General features: G+C 37.4%; 2 protein-coding genes across 2 annotated transcripts; one reads left to right on the forward strand and one right to left on the reverse strand.

Moving 5' to 3' along the window:
* The first annotated feature begins 12,595 nt into the window (after window positions 1–12,595).
* Window positions 12,596–16,949, forward strand: LOC137723591 (uncharacterized). The gene is made up of 8 exons (XM_068462787.1): window positions 12,596–12,843; window positions 13,493–13,990; window positions 14,725–14,890; window positions 15,072–15,369; window positions 15,495–15,567; window positions 15,637–15,727; window positions 15,856–15,935; window positions 16,111–16,949. Exons 1-8 carry the CDS (start codon window positions 12,766–12,768, stop codon window positions 16,363–16,365), a joined length of 1,539 nt encoding a protein of 512 aa, XP_068318888.1. The 5' UTR covers window positions 12,596–12,765; the 3' UTR covers window positions 16,366–16,949.
* Window positions 16,646–21,780, reverse strand: LOC137722522 (probable catabolite repression protein creC). Its single transcript, XM_068461544.1, has 11 exons — window positions 21,321–21,780; window positions 20,539–20,853; window positions 20,340–20,448; window positions 19,996–20,089; window positions 19,147–19,234; window positions 18,960–19,043; window positions 18,314–18,410; window positions 18,119–18,206; window positions 17,843–17,948; window positions 17,649–17,741; window positions 16,646–17,375 (listed from the first exon to the last, which is right to left on the reverse strand). Exons 1-11 carry the CDS (start codon window positions 21,486–21,488, stop codon window positions 16,980–16,982), a joined length of 1,638 nt encoding a protein of 545 aa, XP_068317645.1. The 5' UTR covers window positions 21,489–21,780; the 3' UTR covers window positions 16,646–16,979.
* Window positions 21,781–26,447: the final 4,667 nt, after the last annotated feature.

Genomic DNA, 26,447 nt, shown 5'->3' on the forward strand with positions numbered 1-26,447 from the left:
CTACACAGCCTTATTAATTTTTGTCCATTGATCTTTTTTAATTCATCCAATCTGATAGTTGGAAATTGAGAAATGTTTGTGAGAGGTAAAAAATGGTGTGTGAATAGCATCACCCTAATAAGAGTGATATTCAGGTGAAGTAAAGATTAAATATAAACATATAATTTAGAGAAACCAAAACAAATAACACAAACATATGAAAATTATATGTTTATATTTAATCTTTACTTCACCTGCATATCACTCTTTTTAGGGTAGTTCTATTCACCCACCCATTGTTACCTCCCACACAGTCTTGTTAATTTTTGTCTATGAATATTTTTCAATTCATTCGATTTGACAGATGAAAATTGAGAGATGTGTGTGTGAGGTAAAAAGGGGTATGTGAATAGCAGTACCCTCTTTTTAATCGTTAAAATTTGAGACTTTTTTTTATGTACCTAGTATTATTCACAATAAACATTAACCACAAAAGCATTCTTAATTGCTGAAAATTAAGAGCGTGTACAGAGTTATAGTAGTTTCATTAGTGAAATCTCTTAGCATTCGCTGGCTAGGAAATTATCATATATGCTAGGGATTTGGAGTGAATCGGTTGTCACCATAAATTTAGTGAGAACTTAACAACTTAAATAAAAAGCCTTGCTTTCAAGGTAATGATGTTAAACTTAGATGGGGTGTGTTAGAAAGTAGGAAGAAATTTCCACGTCCATATTTGTGAGTTCCTTCGATGCACGTAGTCTTCACAATATAAGGTATTAAAAGTTGACAATACTCACCCAACCGTGGATGACCATCCTAGAATCATCCCAACTTCTTACACATACCTAGTTGATATACCTAGTTACTCATAATTCGGCACTCGCAAAGTGGCAGGTAAGCAGGTCAATTCCACTAAATAAAATATGGGACCAAAGCCAACCGAAACCAAGGGCATGTTGCCCTCAGCAAGCACAAAAACAAACATGGCAATTACTATCGAAACATTTTGACAAGGTTTTCCATATATTGCATTTCTGTAAGTGCCTATATAGCGACTCCTGGATTCTGATGACTTGGTAGCTGAACTGGGTGGCGTGATGACATGAGTAGGTTTTGAAGTCCCCTTCAAGCCAGATGGAAACATTTCTAGCAGAAGCAACAAATTATAATATTTTTTTAAAAACAGAGAGGTGGAGACTAAGCTTTCATTACATTCTGGTGGGAGTATACACACAGACATACACATATATGTGCATGAGGATGAGTCACATCTTTTAACACATATTTCTTAGCATCAACTTCATAATATGTATTTCAACGATTCAAATGTTTCCTTAAATATCGTTCTTATAAAAAAATTGAAACTATATAACAGATGGATTGAATGGTAGTCATTTTTAATGTTTCTTTGTAGAGCTGTATTCGTCCATTTTTTCACTACAATTGAATATCGTAATGATTTTGATTTGTCTAATTTTTTTTTTCTTTTTTATGAAGATAATATGTGAATGATGTATTGTAATATAAACTGTTCATATCCTTGAGATAAAATTTTAGAATAAGAACCACAAGAAAATGCATCAACATATGTGTAAAAAAAATGTGTCCTAATCATCTGACCATTATATATATATATATAACGAGTTTCATACCGGCCAATGTGCCACATTAAAAAATTGGAGGATAAACCTGAACCATTACTTGCAAGAACGATTTTTTGTACGTTGACTTGTACAAGAATAAAATAACAAAGAGTATATCTAATCCCTGGGCAACTGAGCTTTCAATCTATTTGTGTGCGTTTGATACTAAATAGTACTCTAATCCCAATTATTACAATGTATATAATTAGGGGGTTGAATATACCGGCATAAAGATGAAGGGCCAGCTTCTTTGTTGCTTCTTCTTTGCTTTATGTGCACTACCATTCTACCATATAATTAAGTGGAATAATATGTGGCAGCATAATGACCTTTTTCGCCAAATGATTAATATTTTTTAATTTGGTTTGATTAGTTTACTTTAAATTTGATCACGTGCTACGCACATGTTTTTTATTTGAATGAAAATTGCGTTGTCATTTTGTTGAAGTAACAAAACATTGGATATGAGAATTGAGATGACAGCTTTTTAGAAATAGACTATTGTAACTCTTCTTTACTGTTTGTTAAAAAAAAAAAAAAAAGAACATGTGGGGTAAGTAAGTAACCTATTCTTTCAAATTATTTACAACTTCGTCCCAACTCTACTCTCTCCCTTTCTCTATCGTTTTGCACCATTTTTTTTTTTTTTTTTTTTTGTATTTTGGTGTTGAGATTTAGGTTGTGGGTGGGGCTAGGTTTTAGAACTGGGAAATGGGTCGACAAATAGAGTTGCCCAAAAGCATGCTTGCAGACTTGAGTGTTCATAAGACCTGCAGTGTGCGATCGTTGTATGCAGGTTTGGAGACGGGATTAGTGATCCCATGGTTTTTGGGATGTTTAGCTAAGACTGGCTAGCCCCTACTTGGGCTAAAGCGAGTGAGAGTTAGTCTCATTAAATCTAGGCCCTACAGGGAACAAAAATGGGACTGGACTAACCCTGAGTCCAGCCTAGTAAACTTTAGTTGGGAAAACAAACAACCTCTAATTATGTTAAGTACCTACAATAACTATGAATTTGGTTGATTTTTAGTGGGCATGATTTCAAGTTTTTTTTTATTCTCCCGTGAAATCCTTATTTCCAATTTTTTTCAAAATGTTAAATAGTAGGTGCATTATTTGTGGGAGTTCCTTTTTTTTGGTGGTCAAACGATAAATTTTGTTATATTAGATGTTAGATTAGGGAGCCGACGAGGTTTGAACTCACGTCGTGGTATAAGGACAACACTCCTTTATACCACTGTGGAGGCCACCTACTATTTGTGGGAGTTAAAAATTGGAGATTCTTTCAAGAGTTGACTAATACAATTATAATTTATGATATCCACATTAATTGTTTATGTTCTTATGTAAAATATAGGTAAATTAATTTTGAATCAGATATGTCTATGTTTTTGTACTAATTAATTTTACCTCTATATAAATATATTTAGGATTAGCACATTATTCATTTCTATAGGTAAATTATATAGGATTAGCACATTTTTGCATAATCAGTTCAACCCATCCTTGATCATTTTTGCAGAATTAGTTCAACACATATTCGACCATTTTTACAAAATCAATTCAGCCCATCTTCGATGACACACCCCGACCGAGGTCAGGGCATGCTGGCCGTCACGTGGAAGTGACGTAACCATGTGCACAGTGCGGAAGCTAATAAAATAATAATGGAAAACAGTACAAATAAATAAAAACTGGTTTTACATAAAGTAATAACAACAAGTGCAGCGTAAGTGTGACGCTAAGTTCAGAGCATAAAGCCTAAAGCAGTCCAAAAGAAAACGACGCAACAAAAGTACACCCGAAGGTGGTCCTACGCTGGTGATCGTCTATCAGATATGCCGGGAAAATCCTCAGGGAAACCACCAAACGTGCTAGCCAACTAGAACCTGGAAGGGCGCAAAACAAAAGCGTGAGTGGGCAAAAACAAAGCTTTTCGAAAACCATTTAACAAATAAGTTCTAACCCCTCGCCGTAAAACCTGTATACTTCCCAGAAAATAGACATATATATATATATATATATATATATATATATATATATATATATATATATATATATATATATATATATATATACCAATCATGCTCAAGAATATGCCGTGCCAAAACCTCAGAATAAAATGCAAGTGCTCAGGTATAATCATATCACTATCATATAATCTGGCAGCCGGAGTCACCTAACATGACATGTACGGCTGAATCTAGAGCTCAAATCTCAATCTCAGTAACTAGACCTGCACACGAGTCGGAACCACCTAAAGTGGTCTGTACGACAGGCCTGGGTGTAATATATATATACGCTCAAGTGCTACGATCACGTGAAGGCTGAGCGAATAGTCGCGGGTCACCTACGAGTCGAAACCACCTAAAGTGGTCTGTACGACAGGACTGTGCACCTAACTTGGATCCAAGCTGAGCGTGTGGTGCGGGAGGTGAACATCACATGAAGGACTGTGCCCAACTCTGGGCGGGAGCACTAACACCGGGGGTGCAGGTTATGAGCTCTCTATGCATCTCAAATCGCTACTGAATGTAAACATGAATTACACTTACCTGGCACTTACTTGTGCGTTCGCAACACCAATACATACATACATACATATATATATATATATATATGCAACTAACAATGCATAACAAACGGCAATATAATATATGGCATAAAACTAATAAACGTTTAAATCGATTTCTGGGAAAATATAAGTATATAGGTATATACGGAAAACCAAAAGCCCACTCACTGGTATGTGGAAGGGTCGTAACCCCCCTGCCTCGAGTGACCACGCTCGTCCTCGGGATAGGATTCACCTATATGCGAAACAACTACAAAAACGTTAATTTTTAAAGCACATAACCAACCTTTAGAAATAACTTCTCATACAATGCTCAAATGGGGTGTATGAATACACCAACGTGATCTACTCAACCTCAGGAATATCCCCATATTTTTAAAATAATTTTTCACCGTCGCACGCGCCCCCACCCGCCGGCCACGCGCAGGCACGTGCATGGCACGCTGACGGCGTCAGTTGACGCCGTCAGGAATATTCCGTTATCCCTAACGGTAACCATCAACGGCGTTAGGAATATTCCTTCAGTTTTGACGAAATATTCCGTTGTCTTCTCCGGCGAGGCTCTGGCGCCGTCGCCGGCGCCGGAAAATCGTAAAAACTTCAAACCTTTGTAACTTCTTCGTTTTTCAACCAAAATTCATAAAACTGGTACCAAAATGAAGCTTACAACGAGAGGAACATAATCATACTACTTTCAAGTGCTAAAATCCACAAAATCTCACCTGGAAAATCACCCCAACTCCGGCCAACCTCAAAACTCGTGATCCCGACGTCCAAAACCTTCAAACGAACCACCCCGAACCTCCTAGGGACCTCACCAAGCTTCCTACAAGCTTGAAATTCCCAAAAACATGAGAAATTACGTGTGCATGAACAGTACCAAAATCGGGCATCCCGAGTTCGACGTGAAAACGAAGGTATTCTTACCTGAAATGGGTATGGTTGGACTCCTACGAGCCTCACGAGCATGGATATATGCTTGGTTTCTTCGATCTGTGGAGGTTTAGTGTGTTTGTGTGTGTGTCCGTACAATGGAGGAGGAATGGGGAAGGGAACTGGGCACGGGGTAGGGGGTACAGGGCAGGGAAAGTGTGTAGGTGTAGGTTAGTGTGTGTGTGGCCCAAAACATGCCAACAAAAACCCAAAACAACCACAACACGTAAAGGAAACGCACTAGGGGCAAAATCGTCTTTTCACGTGTACGTTTTAAAATTCCCGGGACGGGCTGTCACATTCGATCATTTTTGCAGAACCATTTCAATCAATCCTCGATTATTTTTGCAAAATCAGTTCAACCTGTCCTCAACCATTTCTTCACAATCAATTTAACCCGTCTTCGACCATTTTTGCAGAATCAGTTCAACCCATCGTTGACCTTTTTTGCAAAATCAATTTCAAATACATGTAAAATCACTTTTGTATACTTTTTTAGAAGAATTGGCTTGTGTGACATCCCATCCCGAACTTTTTGTACCATAGGTGCGAAAAGACTAAATTGCCCTTGGATGTTAGTTGGCGTTGCGGGGGTGTTTTTTAGTTGTTTTCTTTTGTTTTTGGTTGGTTGCCATCTGAACCACACACTCACACCCTCTTTTTCTCTCTCGTTGACCCTCTCTCTCTTTCCTCTCGGATTTCTTCTATTCCTTTGCAATTGTACGGACGAACTTCAAAACCAACCATTCATGCATGGATCGACGTCTAGAAGGTAAGATTCGAACTCCTTGCAAGTTTCTGAGTTCATATATACCATTTGTGAGACTTGAAACCTTCGAAAACCTCGATAACCCTAACCCTAGATTTCATGCACTGTCCATGCACTAATTATTGTGAGCTTTTTAGGAGTTTTTAAGGTCGTAGGGAGCTTTAGAACCTTCTCATGAAGCTCGGAAAGCAAGTTTGAAGGATTTTGGACGTCAGGATAGCAAGTTCTAAAGTTGGCCGGATTTTGTGAGATTTCTCCAGCGAGATTCCGGCATTTTTGGTGCTTCAAAGTGGCATAAACTTCTTTCCCTTGTCCTAAGCTTCATTTTGACATAAAATTCATGAATTTTGGTTGAGAAACGAGTTAGATATGAAGAATGGAAGTTTTTCCCAGTTTTCGGCGACGACAATGGAGTCCCGCGATTAGCCGGAGAAGAAAGGGGAATATTCCGTTAATCTTAACGGAATATTCATAACGGCAGTTAACGGCGTCATGTTAGTTTTAACGGAATATGCTTGTTTTTGGACGAAATATTCCCTAACGCCGTTAGGGTTCCCGTACGTGTGCCAGGCACGTGCCTGCGTGTGGCCGGCGCGTGGGTGGTCAAAAAATTATTTTAAAAAAATTGGGATGTTTGTGGTGTTGAGTAGATCACGTTAGTATATTCAAACACCCCATTTGAGCAATGTTTGAGAAGTTATTACCTAGTTTTGTTTATGTGCTTTAAATTAACGTTTATATAGTTGTTTCGTATATAGGTGAGACTTATCCTCAGGTTGAGCGTAGTCAATCGAGGTTTGAGGGCTACGACCCTTCCACATACCAGTAAGTGGGCTTTTGGTTTTCCGTATATAACTATATACTTGTGGTTTTTCCCAGAAAATGAAATAGAGTGTTTATATGTTTTAAATGCCATGCATAGCGTTTGCCTATTTATTTATGGATTAGTAGTTGCATATATGTATGTTTAGTAATGCGGACGCACAAGTAAGTGCTAGGTAAGTTTATGGTTTATGTTTGTGAATTAGTGGTTATGTGAGATGCATAGAGAGCTCATAACTTGCACCCTCGGTGTTAGTGCTCCCGCCCATAGTAGGGCACAGTCCTTCACGTGATGTTCACCTCCCGCACCACATGCTCATCTTGGATCCAAGTTAGGTGCACAGTTCTGTCGTATAAACCACTATAGGTGGTTCCGACTCGTAGGTGACCCACGATTATTCGCCCAGTCTTCACGTGATCGTAGCACTTGAGCGTATTTATTTACACCCAGTCCAGTCGTACAGACCACTTTAAGTGGTTCCGATTCGTGTGCAAGTATAGTTAGTGAGTTAGGGATTTTAGCTCTAGATTCAGCCGTACAAGTCACATTAGGTGATTCCGGATGGCATGTTACTTGCATTGATTGACATTACCTGGGTTACTTACATTTTATGTGGAGGCATTCGACATGGCATATTTCTGAACATGTTTTTGATATATGTGTATATTCTATTTTCTTGGAAACTATGCAGGTTTTATGGCGAGAGGTTAGAACTTTTGATAATGAAATGATTTTGAAAAGCTTTGTTTTTGCCCACTCACACTTTCTGTTTTGTGCCCCTTCAGGTTTTAGTTAGAAGCATCTTTGGTGGTTCTCGAGGACTTGACGGTGGTTCTGACAGAACATCACAAATGTAGGATCACCTTTGGGTGTTGTGTAATTAGTAGTCTTCTTCTGGACTGCACTTAGGCTTTCTGTGCTCTGAATATTGTTTATCACACTTAGTCTCGCATTAGTGTGTTACCTTAACTAGATTTTTAGTAGTTTGGTTTTTATTTGTTCGTACTTTTATTATTATCTTTTGCTTCCGCACTATGCACATGGCTATGTCACCCTCACTTGACTGCCAGCACGCCTTGATTTCGGTCGAGGTGTGTCAGTTTGTATATTTTTAGTAGTATCAGTGTATAACAACATAATACATACATGATTTGGAGAGGGAACAATATCAAGGGGAGGGTTCATTGCTTCCCATTGTGAACCTATCAAACCTATGGTATATTGGGGTAATTTTTCTTGAAGGTACTATAAACTTGACAACAATATACACTGTACTTTAAAAAACTCCATAGTTTATAAACATCTCAATGAGAGACAAAACATAAAAAACATAAAACCCAACCCAAAAACATGGAATCAATTAAATGTTTGTGTCAAAGCGTGCATGGATGTGTGTATGCGTATCCATAGAGAGAGACACAAGTGTATTTGCATATTTTATAACAGGTTCTCCAATTGTAATCATAATCATAATATAAAAAATGCATCCAACCATATTCTAACTTTTCTTTTAGGATTTTCTGGATCAAAGTCTTTGTAATCCTGCACTATACTGTACCTGCATCCAATAATTATGTCTATACCTAATTGTGTTTATTCAAAAACAGATTGTCATTAAACAAATCAACAATTGATCATATTACCAAATCGTTCATACTACACCGTTTTTCTGTATACATGATCAGCATTTTTGTTTTTTGTTTTTTGTTTTTTTTTTTTTTTTTTTGTATATATATGGGTATATCATTGCTTTGGCAATCAAACAATTACTCATAGAAGCTTCATAAAAAACAAGATCAAACGATTGACAGTCCGACAAATACTGTTTAGCCAGTAATCCGAAATCAATGGTAGGTTCAACTGGTTTTAGTTTTGGAAAGTGCAGCAGTGAAGAAATTGAGATGGATGATGGGCCATTGAGCAAGGAATCAGGCTTAAGAAACCTGCATTTGCAATTAGGGATCGAGAAAGTCATAGACCTTTTCCTGTAAATTAATCGCCGATCGTCCCTAGTTGAAAATCCAAGTTACTTGTGCGAGCCTAAATATTAACGAGTTTTGAGAAGTAAAGTTGGGATTACTGATTTCTCTAGTTGATTTTGCTATTTATAAAAGAAGTTGTCCATAAGTCGTCTACCAGCAAAGGATGCACCGTGCTAGGCAAACAAATGGAGTAGACGTCTAGCGAGGACTAGTACTTGGACTGGTGCCCTACCGCAGTAAGGAAAACACCCAAGGAACTCTGAAAAGTCATCTCAAACCTACTCAAGCCGCATGGGTAAAGAGTTGTGGAAGAGGGACAAGGATTGTCTGCCCTCCCACTTTCGGTGCCTTTCCGTGCTTTCCTGTTTATGTGGTCACGGTTAAACCACGTCAACATTTTATATTACTATTCATTTTTGTCTTATTATCTGTATAAAAAAAAACAATCTAAAATGTTGATGTGGTTTAACCGTGATCGTACAAAACAGGAGGGTACAGGAGGGCACCGAAAGTGGGAGGGCAGACAATCCTTGTCCGTAGAAGAAACGCTCGAAGGACACCATGACGTATACAATGGCACAAAGGGCCTCCTGGCTATGGGTACTTTGTGGCCATTTAGGCGAAGAAGGTGGTATGCTCACAACATCAAAGGTAAAACCGTCATATAAAGCTTGTAGTCCATGTGCGTATTATCATTGGTCAGTGGTTCAATTATATCTCCACAATAAATTATGTCATTAATGAATTAATTTCGTATGATAATTGAAGAAAGTTAAGATTTCACCAAAAAAAAATTAACGGGCGTAAACTAGTTTTTATAGATAATGAGTCAAGATGTAAGTGTTATGCTTGTTTTTCAAGATTCTAAATATAAAAATGCTAACGCCATTCTTATCACAACCTTCTCCACGGTACGTTGACTGCTGGCAGCTTCCTGGATTGTCTTCTTTTCTCATGCAAAAGAGACAACGCAAACTACACTACAAGTTTTAAATGAATTGAATCAAGGCAAGTCTCAATTTTACATACCACCAAACGGAAGTGTGTACATAAAGCAACACAAATTATATAAAATGTGACATTCAACTCATTCGAAATTCATTATTTCCTTTTATCAAAACTGATTTTGTATCATAATGACGACTTTTGCTAAGTTAAACTATTAATCATATCTTACGACAACCAACACAAACCGTGAATAGTTTTGCGAATTTGGCAAATAAATTTTAGGTTATTTTGTATTCGATTTTTATAATTTTCCTCGTGTAAGAGTTTATAGGTTTTGTTTTTTTATAAGCTTGAAATAAGATCTGTAGAGGATCAAAGGGAAAAAAATGACGTTTTTGCTAATACAAATTATACAAAAGAGGAAAAACAAACACAAAATCAATCTCTCATGCATAAATAATAAATATCTTGCAACTTGAGCTAATTTTTATTTTTTTTTAACAAATGATGTTATTTACATTAAAGGAATTAGAGAGTGGCTTACTAATAAAAAAGACTGTAATATTAAGTAACTGTTACTTAAGCTATTAGACGACTGATTATATCTTTTCTAGTCATCGTTAAGATGTACTCATTATTGGCACCTCTTGTACTTGGTTATTCTTGAACATGATTATTGTCGTAAATTCAATGGGTGCTCGATGAAATATTGCAATGAAATAAAGCCTAACCTACCGAGTTTACGATGTGCTTAGGAATTTTGAGTGAAAACACCTGAGAGTTCAGAACTTGCGGTGCTAGATGGCCTACTCTGATATCGACCTTTTCCCCCTATGACATTGATGGCTCGGCGGCTGCGCACTGTTTTCAGTAACCACACCGTTGTTTTATCTTGAAAGTTGTATTAAATTATTTATTATAAAAAAAAAAATGAAAAGATAAGATCTTTTATCAAAGCATATGTAAAACATGATACAAGTAACTGAACAATATGGTATTCAATGTTACCTCACAAACAATCTAAACCAATATATATCTTATTGATGATGAACTAATCTAATTTAAAAAGTTCTAAGTTTAAATTTCATAGACAATAATTACGAACAATAATTATTTAGAAAACAATTTGTCTTAGATCATAACGGTGTTGTAGGAGTCGTCCATTAGCATATCTATCGTTGGTCATATTATAGAAGATGCAAAAACTTTGTTGTTGGGGTCATTGAAGTTAATTATACTTATGTTCGTCATCAAGGCGATGTGTTGCCCACCACCTTACTCACTTTATAGTGTATATTGTCAATGTCGGTACTTTGACTTCAAGTATTTTCTCATTTAATTTCGGAGGCTTTATTTGAGAATGTAATTGTTAATTTGTTGGTTAAATATTGGAGGAGCATCGGGGGGCATTTTATCAAGAGTTTCGTTCCTTCCAAGCTTATAGGGCCGTTCAACTCGCCTAATCATACATTCCCTATATACTTTTCTTTTTTCTTTTTTTCATATCCACTACCATTTTTTTTTTTTTTTTTTTATGAAAGTTGACCAATCCAAAGCGTTTCTAAATTTAGATATAAATTTTTAGTTGTTAACTGTAACTCATTGTTGTTCCACAAAAAAAAACAGTAACTCATTGAATCGTTGAAAAAGAATTGCAATATCAATTGTTTTTAGAGTGATACTGTGAGTGGGTTAAATAGCTTTTGTTTGTTTTTTATTTTTTTTTGAGGGGTTGAACTCGTACCTACGTGCATACATTATTGCTTTTCGTAAAGCATCATAATAACATAATACATTATCATTTTACACAATGATCTGATAATATTCTTCTTCATTTATAAGTAAAAGGTCTTAAGTTTAATTATTTTAAAAGGAAAATTCGAACCAATTATTATGATTGACACAATTTAAAGCCCCCCACTAAAATAAAGGAAGGAAAGAGTGCATAATAATTTCTTAATTTTTACTTGAAGATCATCTTTACAAACATTTATTAAAATCAAACATCGTTTAGTCATTTATAATATAAAACAAAATAACAATATAAATATTAAGTAACATATTTAGGATAAACTTTCATTTATATGGATACTATTCGCAATGATGAGATATATATCTATTTGGAAAAATTAGGTTCCCATTCCTATTTTTCCTACTTCATTAATTAAAACCTTTTTCATTTTCAATTTTTTTTATCAAAGTCCTTAGATTTTAATAAATGCCATTAATTATTTCAATAATAAAATATTTTTTATTTCTAAATATATTCATTTAGTGTTAGAAACGTTACATTTGTTATATTTATATTCATGGCTAAATTTTTTATCATATATTTTTATTTTTTAGTTTGTATCCATTTTTAATTTGCAATCCTTTTTTTTAATTTGTACAAATTTTCTTTTCAATTTTAATTTGTACCCAAATATTAATTCCTTTTTGTGCCCATATTTTTTAAACTTTTATTTGTATTTGTATCTATATTTTTTAATTTATTTGTACCCATTTTTAATTTTGCTAAATGTACCCATGCTAATTATATGTATTTATTTTATCTTTTAAAATATTTCAACAGTTAACTTTTAAAATATGTTAGTAATTATGTGGGTACATTAAATATTACTCTAAATTTGATTTTTAAGTATTTATTATATTTAAAAATATTATTTGAATTTGTTTAAATTTCATAATTTGTGGGACCTTAAATGCATAAATGCATGAATTAAATATCTTAAATGAGGCTAAGAACCTCGATCAAAATATTTAAACAAATAAGATTTTAGTCTAACAATTAAGTTAATTAGGGATATGAATCAAAATGACCCATTCCATTTCCATAACGGGAATGCAAAGGAATGTCCAAATTTGTCACCGCAAACTTGCAAAGCCATAACATGCCAAAACGCTAAAACCCTTTTAATGCTTGACGACGCCGAACGAGCCTTCCTATCCCCCTCCCTTGCAGGAACTGCGGGCCCTTGAATTGCTTGAGACTCAGTCTGAGGAGAGAGACTCTCAGCTGCCTCTCTCTCTGCTTTTTTCAGCTCCTCTACCCCTTCCCTCCACTGGGTTTTAGTGTTTTTTGCAGAACCTGTAGCAGTAGCTTTTGAGCTATGGCGACTGAAGATGAAAGCATCGTTAAAAATGGTGGCAACATTTTCACCAACGAAGCTGAGCCTTCAGCCCACATGGTACCCCATTTTTTTTTTTGAAAATTCTTTGGTGGATTGTTCTTATATATTTGTTTCCTGCTTTCCGTTTTCCCCACTTGTTGCTTCAATCCGTTTAAGACTTTATCAGATATGTGTTTGTGAATTGTGAAATTTCTAAGTTCGTATTAGTTTTCTTCCTTAATTTCTTGTTCTTTTTTACTTAAACTGGGTTAATGCATGATTAAACTGCCGATTATTGTACTTTCAATCTTAAGTTGGTATCTGTATAACTATGAAATTCAAGTTGTAAGCATCCAAATCCTTTTAGAACTAGTCAGGGTTTACACTGTTATTGTTTTCGTGTTATATTTCTGTGTGTTTTTCTTAATTTTTTGGGTAAAAAGAACTTGCCTTTCTGTTTGTTTTCAAAATTCCGTGTTTTCATGATGTTCTTAACGAGGAACAATTCATATGATTTTGCTCTATTGTAATTTCTGACATCTATGCCAGAGAAGATATATTGACTCGTGCGAGTTCTTCGCTATTCATTTCTCATCTTGTTGTGCATCATAGACATGTTTGTCTGAGATTGTTGTATAACTAGTAGTTGATCCGGTAAAGACAGTGTGTTTGTAGAATGCATATTTTTCTGATCCTGAATAATCTTTCTTTTGTTATTCTCTCACAGGGTGGAGATTCCACTGAGATAATTGAAGAAGCTCCTCCTGACCATCCATGGAGACGACAGAACCTTGTGTTACAGATACCTCCAAGAACTCTTGAGGATGCCAAAGAAGATTTTGTAAGCATAAACATGCCCCCAACGCCGAGTCCCACTCCCAAAAGAGTAAACTTCTCCCCATTACCCAGCCCTATTGTAGCCAAAATCAGTGGTTCCCCAGGTCCCTCATCATCAAAAACTAAATCAACCACAAAAAGAAGCCTCCTTCCAAAACTAAGTTTCAAACATCGGAACACTACTTCGGAGATTCAGAAGGCCGCCGCTCTAGCACTAGGAGGCTTACCTGCAGGGACACGTGAGAAGCCTACAATTCCAAGGGCCTGGTCCTTAACAAAGCTTTTAACTCCCAGAACGAAAAATACATCATCCTTGCCTGTAACTCCAATTGCTCACTCAAATCCAGAGTCTATGCATGGCAGGAACACAACTGATCTGGTGAGTACTGTTTTGTTGAGAAGAATTCAAGTTGACCATAATTTACGGAAATTTTATAATAACAAAGAATCTTAAATAGAATTTGAAGTCTCATGCTTTTCATATGTATAAATTTATTGAATCTGTGTAAGTTTTCCTATATTTTGGCAATTCTGCTTGCTTGCTAATCTTCGACAGTTTTCTGTTAGAAGAAAACTAAGGTATGTTTATAGTCGGTTTCCTCAACATCGTATGTTCTAGTGGTGGTGCACCGCCCTTGTGATGGGTTCCCTGACTTTCCCCCTTAATTTCTTGTACTGCTTCCACTGAAAATATCAATGGGACCAAAAGACAACCTTTTCGCTTTCTCTTGATGACTTAGAGAATAAATGAAGTGGGTGTTAATCACAATCGATTAGCAGCTTAAGTTGTCCATCGGTGCACCACACAGAATTTTTTTTAGCGGAGGCTAAACATTGGTTGCTATTCTTTCCTCTATCAAGTTGAGTTCCTACAGTGGGTTGCAATGCCCTTTCATTTTATGATGTTCCAAAAGTTTGTTTCTTTTAAAATTACTTCCATAAGGTGCTTTTCTTAGAACTTTCATCAGATCAGCGCTTTAAGCCTTGAGCTCTGCATCCTGAGATGGCATCTGAGTGCGTCTACTTGTTGCACACATTTTATAAGGAACAAGTATTTCTAGCATGGTTATTTTGTCTCAATGAGCCCTCACAGATATGTTTACATGATTCTCTACTTTGCAGAAAGCAGAGGCCCAACGACCTATTCACCGTTCACTTTCAGTCCCTGCAATTAATAAAGATGGAAGTATATGTGTAGGCAGTGTCATTCGTGTAATTCCAACCACGCCACAAGTGGCTGAAGGGACTGTCACGACAACATCAAGCACATCGCCTGTAAATGACACTGGTAAGTCCTGCTTCTAATTGTCTCTGTCCATATCGACCAAAAACCATTCCTATTCCTTTACAAATTCACCTGAGTGCCATGATATACCAATTGTCCGTGTTTTCAGATTGTAGCTACCTTTGATCCTGCTTTTGTAACTTGTGATAACCAACGTATGCCTTATCTTAGTCTTGCGGTTCAGGTGGAAGCAATGATGGTGGTGAAGATATTGCTGAAGAAGAAGCTGTTTGTCGAATTTGCTTAGTTGAGCTGGGTGAAGACGCTGACACCCTCAAGATGGAATGCAGATGTAAAGGCGACCTTGCTCTTGCCCACCAAGAATGTGCTGTAAAATGGTTCAGCATTAAAGGTAATAAAAAATGTGATGTGTGCAGAGAAGAGGTTCAGAACCTACCGGTCACCCTTCTACGAATTCAAAATTCTCAGGCCGTTAATTTTCGACCAAGTAGAGCACAGCAGGCTGAGGCTATTCAATATAGGCAAGTGACAATTTTCAACTGTTGTAATGCTCGGGAGCGGAAATTTCTGCACTTGCTGTGTCTTTATGGTGTTCGATACCACCTCCTATGATGGTATAACTAATAATGCATGCAAATTTTGTCAGGGTTTGGCAGGATGTTCCCATCCTTGTCATAGTCAGCATGCTTGCTTACTTCTGTTTTCTTGAGCAGCTTCTGGTACGTCATTCAACTTCGTTATGCTTTTCTTTCTTAGCCTTTCAAATTCTAATTAAATCACATGGACAGGTGGGGAAAATGGGATCGGGTGCAATTGCTCTTTCTCTTCCTTTTTCCTGCATTTTGGGTCTTCTGGCATCCATGACATCGAGCACGATGGGTAAGCTAACTTTGAAATACTTTGTCATGCAATAGTTTGCGTTGCATGGATTCAGTGATTTTCCTTCCAGTATAAAAAATAGAATTCAATGATCCTTCTGTTTTACTGACTGAGAAATTTGTGCTCAGTGAGAAGAAGATATGTCTGGATTTATGCAACTATTCAGTTCGTACTGGTGGTTCTCGCGTCACATCTACTTTATTCATTGGTAAGAGTTACTCCTGTAATCAAGTAGCGGGTAGGGTTTTTCAAAATTTTGGCTACAAATGCTTAGAACAAAAAAACGCTGATCAAAATAGTGAGGGACGTGCGAATGCACTTCTTGAATATGGTTGTTCCCCTTGTTGGTAACAATGTCTTAAATTTTCTTGTTCGGTCCACAGATTCACATGCAGGCAGTTCTGGCTCTTCTCCTCGCCACCTTTGCAGGATTTGGAGTTACAATGTGTGGAAATTCTATTATTGTCAAGGCTTTGGGATGGAGGGAAAGATGGCGTTCTCAGGAGTCAAATCGACAGCGTGGTTCTCAGGAGGTGGCGCAGCCGAATCAATCACCCCAGAATACACGACATACACAGACGGATCCCCAACAGCGGGAAAATGAACTCGAACGAGCAGAAGTTACTCATGGCAGCTGACTTCTCTACCTTAGCATGCACGAATGCCACCGCGGCGTACTAAAGGAAAGTCTGGCTGTAAACTGATACGAAATATAGCACATGTTAAGCGTTGTACATAAACTGTTTGTACATATAGTTTGGCCTTGAGAGCCACATTGTTCGGCTCATCCTTCGTTATGATTTTGCGAAAAAATTATCAGAACGTCTTGCTCTGTTCTTCGTAGACTTTAAGAATGCATTACGTGCTGAAAAGTAGACTTTCGCTCCGTTGCACTGTTGAGATGAAACATATTTCAAGGGAGCAAACATCGTATCATTCGTGTAGGTTAGCAAATATATTCTAGCAAAAAGCCGTTTCGTAATTACAAATGGGGGTTTTCTCCCTCCCAACCTCTTACTGCCTTCAATGACATTTTTGTCTATACAATAGAAACAGTTGGTCGCATCGCAACGCCAATCAGATTATGCTCACGAAAGTGCTTTTTTGTCTGCAAAACCAACTGGACAACAAGAGAAAAATTGCTACACAGGCAAATAGGTAGAAACTGTAACTCGATGGGAAAAATTATCGAAAAAAGAAAAAAGAAAAAAAAAAAGAGAAACTTGTGTTGCCTTGTCTGACGACAGTCTGGTCATTGCTTGTAACCCGAACTGCCAACCTTGACTGAGGACAAAGGCTTTTCCTTCGAGCTGGTACTTAATTCGGAGGAGTTGTTTGATTGGGTTTCTGAAACCCCAGGTCTCACCCAAACTTTTATATGCCCGTCTCGGCAGACAGTAAGAACGGATTCTTGGGTAAACATCACGCCAGAGAGGGGTTCAGTGTGTACCCGGTGAGCAACCAGCGGTGATAATTTTGGAACATCTCGCAAGCTTGGAGCAGGCTGCAGAGTACCTACTGGAAGTGCATTGTCCCAATGAGATGACTGGCTTCCAGCACTATATGTGGGGGAGCCGCCAGGAGGACATCGCCGCAATGGCACCACAATCTCATCCATTTCCAGGTCCCACAGAAGCAACTGTGTGTCCTGTACTCAAACGAAAAGGGTAAGCTGAAAAACTAACAAGATTAATCAAAGATCATCAATTCTCACAAATTCATTTTCAGCTCAGACTATCTTTCTTTTCAAATAAACTTAAGCCTCGTATCTTGAGTTTTAGGACGATGAGAAAGGCAGTGACCAATAAAAGTTTACAGAAAAGGATTACAACTAAGCAAACTACGGCATTTTTTTTACATGAGATATTTGATTATGTAAATACACAAATTTTGACACATCCAACAATTATTTTTCTGATACCTGACCGACAGAGCCAAACCGGTACATGACAGTCTCCCCCATACCATCTGAATTTGGTGACGACCAATACGAATCAAACGCCACTCCACTAACCTGCCAACATCATCCAGTAAGAACTTAGTAAATAAGTCACAATCGGGTAATATAACAAGCGCAATGCTATTTAAAAAAAAAAAAAAAAAAAAAACACTAACCCAAGAGTTGTGCCCCTCTCCCCATGCTACAACTTTCCGATCTTCCATGCTCCAAACTTGAACTAGATCATCTTCACCTCCTGTCAGTATGTATTTTCCATCCATACTGTTCCAATTTCAATCAATCATACTATCCTCTCAAAAGTATAATAATATCTTTATGCAAAAAAGGCCAAATAAAAAAGAAGTTCAAAATTCACTGGTCATTTACAAGATCGGAACAATATTATAAAAACTAGCAGCAAGCTTCAATAGAAAACCAGTAAAGATGCACACCTCCAAGTGCAACATAAAAGGGCCCCATAGTAACTTTTGCCACCACATATAAGTTGCTGTTTTGAGTAGTCAAAAACACGTAGATAACCTGCATTCAGTAATTAAATTTAGCTCATATTTAACCTAATGCATAAAAGGATCCTTGAACCAGGGAAAAAAAAGAGCAATTGCACGGTGCAAACAATGACATTATACCATCTCTTCCAACAGTCGCTAAATAGGACCCATCGGTCGAGAAAGCAATACTATTTGCTGAACCTTGGCAGATATGCCATCTGGCAGTTGGGTTACTCTGCACACACATAACAGGAAGTCAGCAGGAAAATGGTAGTTGGAAAAGGAAATAGAAATTCCGCTTTTCAGATATACATTTCCCCCTTATAACTATCTGACGTTTATCAGTCATATGTTGATGCAATGCAGCCTTCGGTAAATAACCACAATGATATTCCAGTATAATGGACATGAACCTGTAAGATCTCAAACAGAACTTAATTAACCGATAGATTTTGTTTGGACAACTTAACATTTGAGAACATTGTAGGTTAAAATAGCCTAGCAAATGAAGACCGAGTTTCACAAGTCTCCAACAGTGCCTGTAGTAGACTAGGAATCTACACTGTCAATTAATAACCAAACTACAGCACCCAAAAAAATTTATATCTAAGAATATGATACAAACTTTGTTATCAAAAGGTCAACATGGTGTCTATTAACTGTCAGAAGTCTTAAATTCACCATATTGACATAGCAGCTGCATGTTGAGCCTTATCTAAATTATAGAAAAACTTTCACAGCCACTTTTAGAAGAAATAGGAACATGGGGAACACAACTCAATACCTTATTATAACGTGCATGCGAAACTGAAAATTGAGCTGGATCTTTGATAACAGGGAATGAGGAATCGCCTGCCCCATCTTTGCTCTAGAAAGTAATAAAGATAAATAAAAATCAAATCAAATTACCTAATATACATGGAAAAAAAAAAGTAAAGTTAGCGAAAAGTATTTTTCCGATAGAGGCTTGCCTTTTCATATACATACAGATTCCCATCGGCATAAGCGACAACAAAAGCACCGTCACCACCAGGAACCCATGCAATACTAGTACAACGGCTGTTGAAAACAGGTATTAATCAAGCTACTCCACAAAAGTGTCCCAAAAAAAAAAAAAATCAAAGAAATCAAGGAGTCACAATGCTCTCAAATGATACTCATTGAGGAAATGACACACAAGCAAAAAATCAGTACAAATGCATAATAGTCCAAGTTACAGGGACTAAATTCACCAGTTCAGTTAGACCCAAATCATAGGATACGGGGATGTTAGCTAATATTTTATAAACGAAAGATCCAAAATTTACAATAAGGCATCAAAACGGCCTCAGCCAAGCATCTACTAAAACATTCTTGAAACCAAAAGATCCAGACTCCACATTGGACTACTGAAAATGGCCAGTGTGAGAGAACAAGAATCAGTCCTTGCAAGAGTGATGAAACAAGACAGTACGCACCAACTTGCAGCCATGTGTAGAGAGAAAATTATACTGGTCAATGTGAAGCCTAAACCAGAAATAGACTAAGATCCACAGCCACTTAGAGTGTTCTATTTTCCTTTTTCGATCGTTAAGCTACCTTCTAAACTCTACAGAAGCCAACTTAAAAATTCAAATATACCAACCCATACTGCATCAATGAACAAATTGTAGAGTAGTTCTTCAGCTTATTCTAAGCCACTCAACATTACAGAAACAACCATTACTTTCGAACCTCCTATAAAGAAAGCATTTAATGATTTAATCTACTTCTAGTTTCAAGCTGTCTTTGAAAAATATAAGCTAAAAATGAGTAAAAATATGAGAGAATCCTATTCTTACCTGTTACTAACAGAGCCATCTTTGTTATAATGCTGAGCACCTACAAGCTTCTTTCCAACATCCTGCAATTGCTGTCTCAGTGACACTGAGTAGACTACAAAAATAAACATACAACCATTCAAAATATTTTAACTTCATACAAAATAAAATTAAAAGAGGGGTGTGCTACCCACACACCCCATTTTACTTCTCACACACCCCTTGATAATTTCTATCAGTTGATCTTCTTCAATTCAACCGATTTGACGGCTGAAAATTAAAAAGGTGTGTGAGAAGTAAAATGGGGTGTGTGGATATCACACCCCTTAAAGATTGTGATTTCAAATGCAAGCAAACATTTGTACCATCACCGCAACTCAACCCAATAATCAAATCATGACCATCCTTCACATCTTGATCAAATGCGTGGCAGACAGGGTTTGAATTACTGAAATGTATAGACTTTATTGGATCCTACATGCACAAGAAACCAATCATAAACCAATCCCAGCTCCTAATCTACAAAAGCAACTCCTAAACCTACAAAAGAAAATCCTAAAATACCTTGTCTTGAGAATTCAAATCACTGATGAAGATCGCATCCCCCACATTGAAGATCAAATAATTCCCTTTCCCATCAAAATTCGAAGTAGAAGTCGAAGTACTCGAACTGGAAGCCACCAAAGACCCAACTCTACTACTCGCACTGACACTCTTACCTCCTCCATTCCCTGCAACAAAGCTAAGCGCCCGGGTCCCATTACCACCACCCAACAACCTTGCTGCAGCTGAACGTACGCCACCTCCAGTGCTGAAGCTTGAAGATGGCGCGGTCGGGGTTGATGGAGCAGGTTTATCCTTAAGATTTGCCAATGTTGCCTGATAATCCACAACCCAGAAAGCTTTTAACTTACATATCACGAATCGGAAATGAAGAAAATACTTGCAGAGTAACTGAACTGAACTATAAACTATTTACAGGTATAAGTTAGTTGAATTCATCCAAAACTGCACTAAAAAAATTAAACTTTACGAAAATGTCAAAGTAGGATTAATTAGTTCGAATACTGGGTCTTGAAGCACCTCATATTTCCAGCATTAACATTTCTTTCAACAATTAACCTAAAAAATTACACACTCCAAACAAATCCCAGAAAATTAAATTCCAATCTTCAATTTTCTAGCACATGAGTATTAAATATTGATAAAACCCCTAAACAATCGCCGTTACCAAAAACAGAAAAGGCCACAGCTTTACAAAAAAAAACCCCAAAAATTGCTACTCGAAAAAGAAAAATTCCCAATAAGGGCAACGAAAGAAATTAATGGCGGAAAATTCAGTGCACCTGAGTGACGGTTTTGCCATGGGCGTAGTGAAGGAGCCCCGAAGGATGCGTCTTCTCGTACTGAAGCTTGTACTTTCCCTCAGGGGTTTTGAAATAGGTCTTGAGACCCGGCGACTGAGCGTTGTTAGACGACGCCGTTTGCATCATACCGTTGGCCGTACTGATCATGGTGTCGTCGTTGTCGATTAGAATATGCCTGGGAGCATACGATCATGACCCCTCCTAGGGTTTGGAATGCTTCAACTTTTTGGTTCTTCTGGGTTCGAAATCGATAGGAGAGACATGGGTTTTGCTCCGTTTTTGCGTTATCGTGCTCTCGCGGGGGCTTCAATGGCTTCCAGATCAAATGGCTTGGACCGTCTGGTTTGCGGCTTTTTTTTTTCCTCTTTGCGGCTTATGTGACAAGTGTTTGTTGGTAAGTTTTCAAGGATGGAGATTTAACATTGTGCTACCAGTCAATGGAGTGGACGGCTAGGATCCGAGTATTTTTTTGTTTTTTTTTTGGGAGGGTAAGTAACTTCGGATAGTGAGAGTTTTGACGAAGCAGCAAATAAAGGGAGGAGATTGGATTTGATGATTCAAACTGCGGGAAGAGGTTGGTTTTGTTTACATTTGGGGGCTTTCCTTGTTGAAAAAACAAAATTGTGACTTCAAACAATGTATTAAATTTGAAAGTGTTGTAAAATCGACGGTGTGTACAGTGAAATAAATAAAATAAGATACAAAATTTACAAGGTTCCTCTACAGCTGGTATGACTGAAGTATGTCCTCGGAGCAGCAGTGATGCCTTCATTATAATTTAGAATAATAGGAGTACAAAATAACTCTCTGCTATCTCCTCTCCTCTTCCTCTCTTTTCTCTCTTCCTCTTTTGTGAACTTATATTTTTTTATGTTGTGTGGAGTTTGTATTTATATAGAAAATAGGAGTCATATGAGGCAAGCTTCGGCAAACAGTGGAAGGGCCCATTATTTAATTCTTTGAGTTGACATCCCGTGTTCTACAACGCTCCCCCTTGAATGGCCATAAGTCTTTGATTGACTCGTTAAAATCTTGATCTGTTTTTGAATGCTCCCCCTGATTAGTAGTACCATATATGTTGCGCTTGTTGACTTTCCACATGCTTGTTCTTGAGTTCGGATGAAGGGTCTTCTGCTAGACTTTATCCAAAGGTCTAAATTTACTTCATTTATTTGGAGCTAAATTTGATTCAATGGTGTTGGACACTTGATCTTGAATCGGACTTGTGATTTCTTTAAGGGCCTTGGGACTTGTTCTCGAATGAAATGGGACCACGAGCAGCTCCACGTAACAAGTGATCTTCGGCTCCGTCGGGGATGAATCGACACATGTTTTGTTGTGCTTGTCTTCACATGCTTCAATGTATCATTTTCACTTGCCTTATCTGTTCCCATCGCAGAAGTGGTATTTTCCCTAGTTTTCCCATATGCAAGTGTGACATCTTCTCTTGCAGTATTTGTCCCCTAATGCAGGAGTGCAATGCAACCCTTGCATTTGAATGGTCCTTCAGAACATCACTTCTCATCAACTCATCATGCTTGGCAGCTTCAGTGTAAATAACCAACATCATATCAACAGTTGAAAATGAGTACTCGAGAGCAATGCAAGGTAAGCAACCATGCAAAGATTCTGGGCAATCAGTTCTAGATCGGGAGATTGATTCCATATGGCAACTGATTGCTCTCTTTCTCCTTATCCTGCAGGTGAGAACAAGGACAAAGGAAATGACAGGGAGATTGCATGATATGAGATACTTTTGCTTTCGCCCCTGATGATATGAGATACTCTTGTTATGGTGTGACTTGTTTGAAGAGGTATTCTCGGAGAGGAATAAAACTGAGTATTTCGAGATGCTTTGTTGAAGATACATTCTCGAAGATGAGGAAAAGTTAGGAATTCTTACAAGTCTGCCTTGTTATGTAGAACAGAGGTCGACATATATAGAGATTTCCTAATAGCAAGTAGTGGTGTTGTACCTTTACTCTTGTCAGCAACTGTGGTGTAATTAGAATAGTAAGATTTACGCATTTTCAACTTTGTCAGAAATCTTTGACAAAGTTGCACGTGATATCTGAAAAGCTGAGATTGCGTCTGAAAAATGTTGATGAACTTTGATCCAGGAAATCCGATTTTTGAAATTCGGAGAACGGTGCTTTTTCGAACTTCGAACAAGTGGCTCTGTTGCCTCTTCTTTTTATAGAGGCATCAATTGTGCTCAAAATGTATGCTCGAAAAATTGCTACATGTAGAATTTTTCCCTTCTTGCACTTTTGAGATTTTATCTGACCTTATTTTTCCTTCATCATTTCTAAAAATGGCTTGCCCATCTAACCTTTTTTTAGATTTGAGTCTCGGGAGGGATACCGACGAGTCGCGTCAGGATAATATATGACACCCATCCTTCTCATCTTCTAATGGCCCTCTTACAGCTGGAGACTCTGTGATGAGGAATAACATAACCATTACAGTGGTAGCTAGGAATCTTCTCACTTCAAAGGATAATAGAATCCTTTCAAAACGGTCTGATTAGTCGGCCGTTCAAGACTCTTTGGCTCTCACCGTTCAGTGTGCTGGCTCTGTTTCTAATATGGACCAACGCCTACTTACTCAAACTTACCAATTTGAATCATTGATGGCTGATGTGCAAGTCTTAAACAAGAGATCAGAGGGCTCAAGCATGAGAACAGAGTGTTACACGTGCTTGCAAATAATTACTTGACCAGCTGCAAGAATCCGAAAGTCGGATTTAAAGTGATCACCAGAGGTTTGTTGCTAGATTCTGAAAGTAAAGTAACTGATGCCTTCCCCTCCTGGTCTTTCACCAAGTACTGGGGGGTCGCATGATCAATCTTCAGTGCCTTCTTCTTCTGGGGTACTGCCGAGTACTGAGGCTTCACATGAGAAACCTTTATGAAGGCTCCATCTTGTTTGTTTGTTTTAACTCATGTGTATGCACATACTTGTAATTTCTCAGAGATATCAATGGATAAGCTTTATTTCATTCAATGTATTGTGCCAAATACAATAAAGCATATACTTCACTAAGATATGGTACTTCTGGACCAAATATCAATTTATCTTTACCCTCACAAAGATAAATGATCATTCTTAGTGCATACATCATTTGAGTATTCAACTCATAATCTTCAATCCATATGATTCTTTAATAACATAAACATCATAGATAATATTCGTGTTGGCATATTGTTCGATTTGCAGTTCAAGACAATATTCCTTTCAACACTTTATAATCTTTCTAGACTCTTCAAGAGTCCCAATCTAATGTCATCGACTCTTGCAAGAGATTTTAGTATGTTACAACAATATCATAGTGATAGTACTTGTAACATCCCACATCATCCAGGGGAGTGGATCATGTAAGCCTTATATGTATATTCTCATCTCTACCTAGCACGAGGCCTTTTAGGAGCTCACTGGCTTCGGGTTCCATCGGAACTCCGAAGTTAAGCGAGTTCGCGCGAGAGCAATCCTAGGATGGGTGATCCACTGGGAAGTTCTCGTGTGAGTTCCCAAAAATAAAATCGTGAGGGCATGGTCGGGGCCCAAAACGGACAATATCGTGTTACAATGGAGTCGAGCTCGGGATGTGATGGGGGCTCGGGCAGGGATGTGACAGTACTCACTAAGGCAATTTATACTATCCATTGGTATTGAGTACATATTTTATGCTTTAGCCCTACAAGGCTTTCTTCATGCAATTTGAATTCTTTAGGGATTTTCTACACTTTATGACACGTTTTCCTTTGAATTTTATACAGAACAACTTGCTTCCATTTATACTTGAGGGATTTACTTGTTGAGATATGATGTGGGCGACTCATAACCCTTCGTATATAATTCTCCATTCATATGAACTTGTTTACAAGAGTATAATTTCAGGTATCACTAAGTAACCTTGTGTCATATCATGCGACTGTATTTCACTATATTACAAATGCCCATATGTAACCTCCTTGGTTCAAAATCTTTTGGCTATAATACAACATCTTTTGGCCATTTGTATTATATACATGTATATAGGTTCATTTTTTTACGTTCTTACAAAATTGTAATGGAATTGCCTTTCTCCATTTTTTGGTCAATAATCTTTCCTTTCGTCGACCGAAAAGAACGAGACTCAATATCAACACAGCTCATTGATGAATTTAGTAGCTACTTGTAAAAACCAAAATTACCATTGGTTATTATCAATCTGTGGTCCCATATTCTCAAGTGCATGCACATGCATAAAAACTTTTCATTTCTTTTGGATATCCATTGCCTCTTCAAAGGCATTACACTATCTCTTCCAGGATAGTCATAATTTCAGAGAATGCAAATCATAACCTCTTCTTGAGCGTTATAGAGCTTGGATTGTAATTTCCACTCCTGGAAGTTGAGTCATTGGAACCTATATTTCTACCATGCTTCATGCATGAGACACCAACATTCCCAAATCCGTGGATTGTCCTTTTTGGGACGTGTATCCATGCGGTGATTGTCATGAAACAGTTATGCTTCAGGAATGCAATAGTTCAGTAGTGTCATATTCTTCTTCTTTCGAATAACTGAACCTTTTGAGTTTAAGGGTATGTCACACTTCAGGTATGCAATAGATAAATCATTTGCTGCCTCATTATATTGTTCAACAGGGACATCAATTCTTGTAGGCACATTTGAAGCAAGTATATGTGATTTCATTCCTTTCGTTGCATCATTAAAAGCATCTGGCATTTGATTGACACATCATTCAATTATTCTTACTTCATTTTCATATTGATTGCTTCATGAATCAAAATAAGACAAATTCTCTTCGTTCTTCTGGAACGATCTTTTCTCATCATTCTTTTGGAATGATATTTTCTCATTGTTCTTCTGGAATGGTGTTATTTTCTCCCTCTAACGATGAGAAAATTGTCTTATCAAAATGATAGTCCATAAACCACGCAGTAAACATATCCCCAGTCAAGGGTTCGAAATATTGAATGATAGATAATGAATCAAATCTAACATAAATTCCTAGTTTGTGATGATGCCCCATTTTAGTATATTGTGGCAGTGCAATAGGCACATAGATAACACAACCAAAGACTCATAAATGTGTAA

This window comes from Pyrus communis, chromosome 17 (genome assembly GCF_963583255.1).
Source record: "Pyrus communis chromosome 17, drPyrComm1.1, whole genome shotgun sequence".
NCBI classification, from domain to species: domain Eukaryota; kingdom Viridiplantae; phylum Streptophyta; class Magnoliopsida; order Rosales; family Rosaceae; genus Pyrus; species Pyrus communis.

Bases quoted from the DNA above. Each gene is read 5' to 3' on its own strand.
- LOC137723591 (XM_068462787.1), top strand. From the start codon at position 12,766: ATGGCGACTGAAGATGAAAGCATCGTTAAAAATGGTGGCAACATTTTC. The intron at 12,844-13,492 runs GTACCCCATTTT...ATTCTCTCACAG, and splicing joins CTGAGCCTTCAGCCCACATG to GGTGGAGATTCCACTGAGAT. The intron at 15,370-15,494 runs GCAAGTGACAAT...AAATTTTGTCAG, and splicing joins GCTGAGGCTATTCAATATAG to GGTTTGGCAGGATGTTCCCA.
- LOC137722522 (XM_068461544.1), bottom strand. From the start codon at position 21,488: ATGATCAGTACGGCCAACGGTATGATGCAAACGGCGTCGTCTAACAAC. The intron at 18,207-18,313 runs GTATAATGTCAT...TACTGAATGCAG, and splicing joins AGCGACTGTTGGAAGAGATG to GTTATCTACGTGTTTTTGAC. The intron at 17,742-17,842 runs GTTAGTGTTTTT...TGATGTTGGCAG, and splicing joins GAGAGGGGCACAACTCTTGG to GTTAGTGGAGTGGCGTTTGA.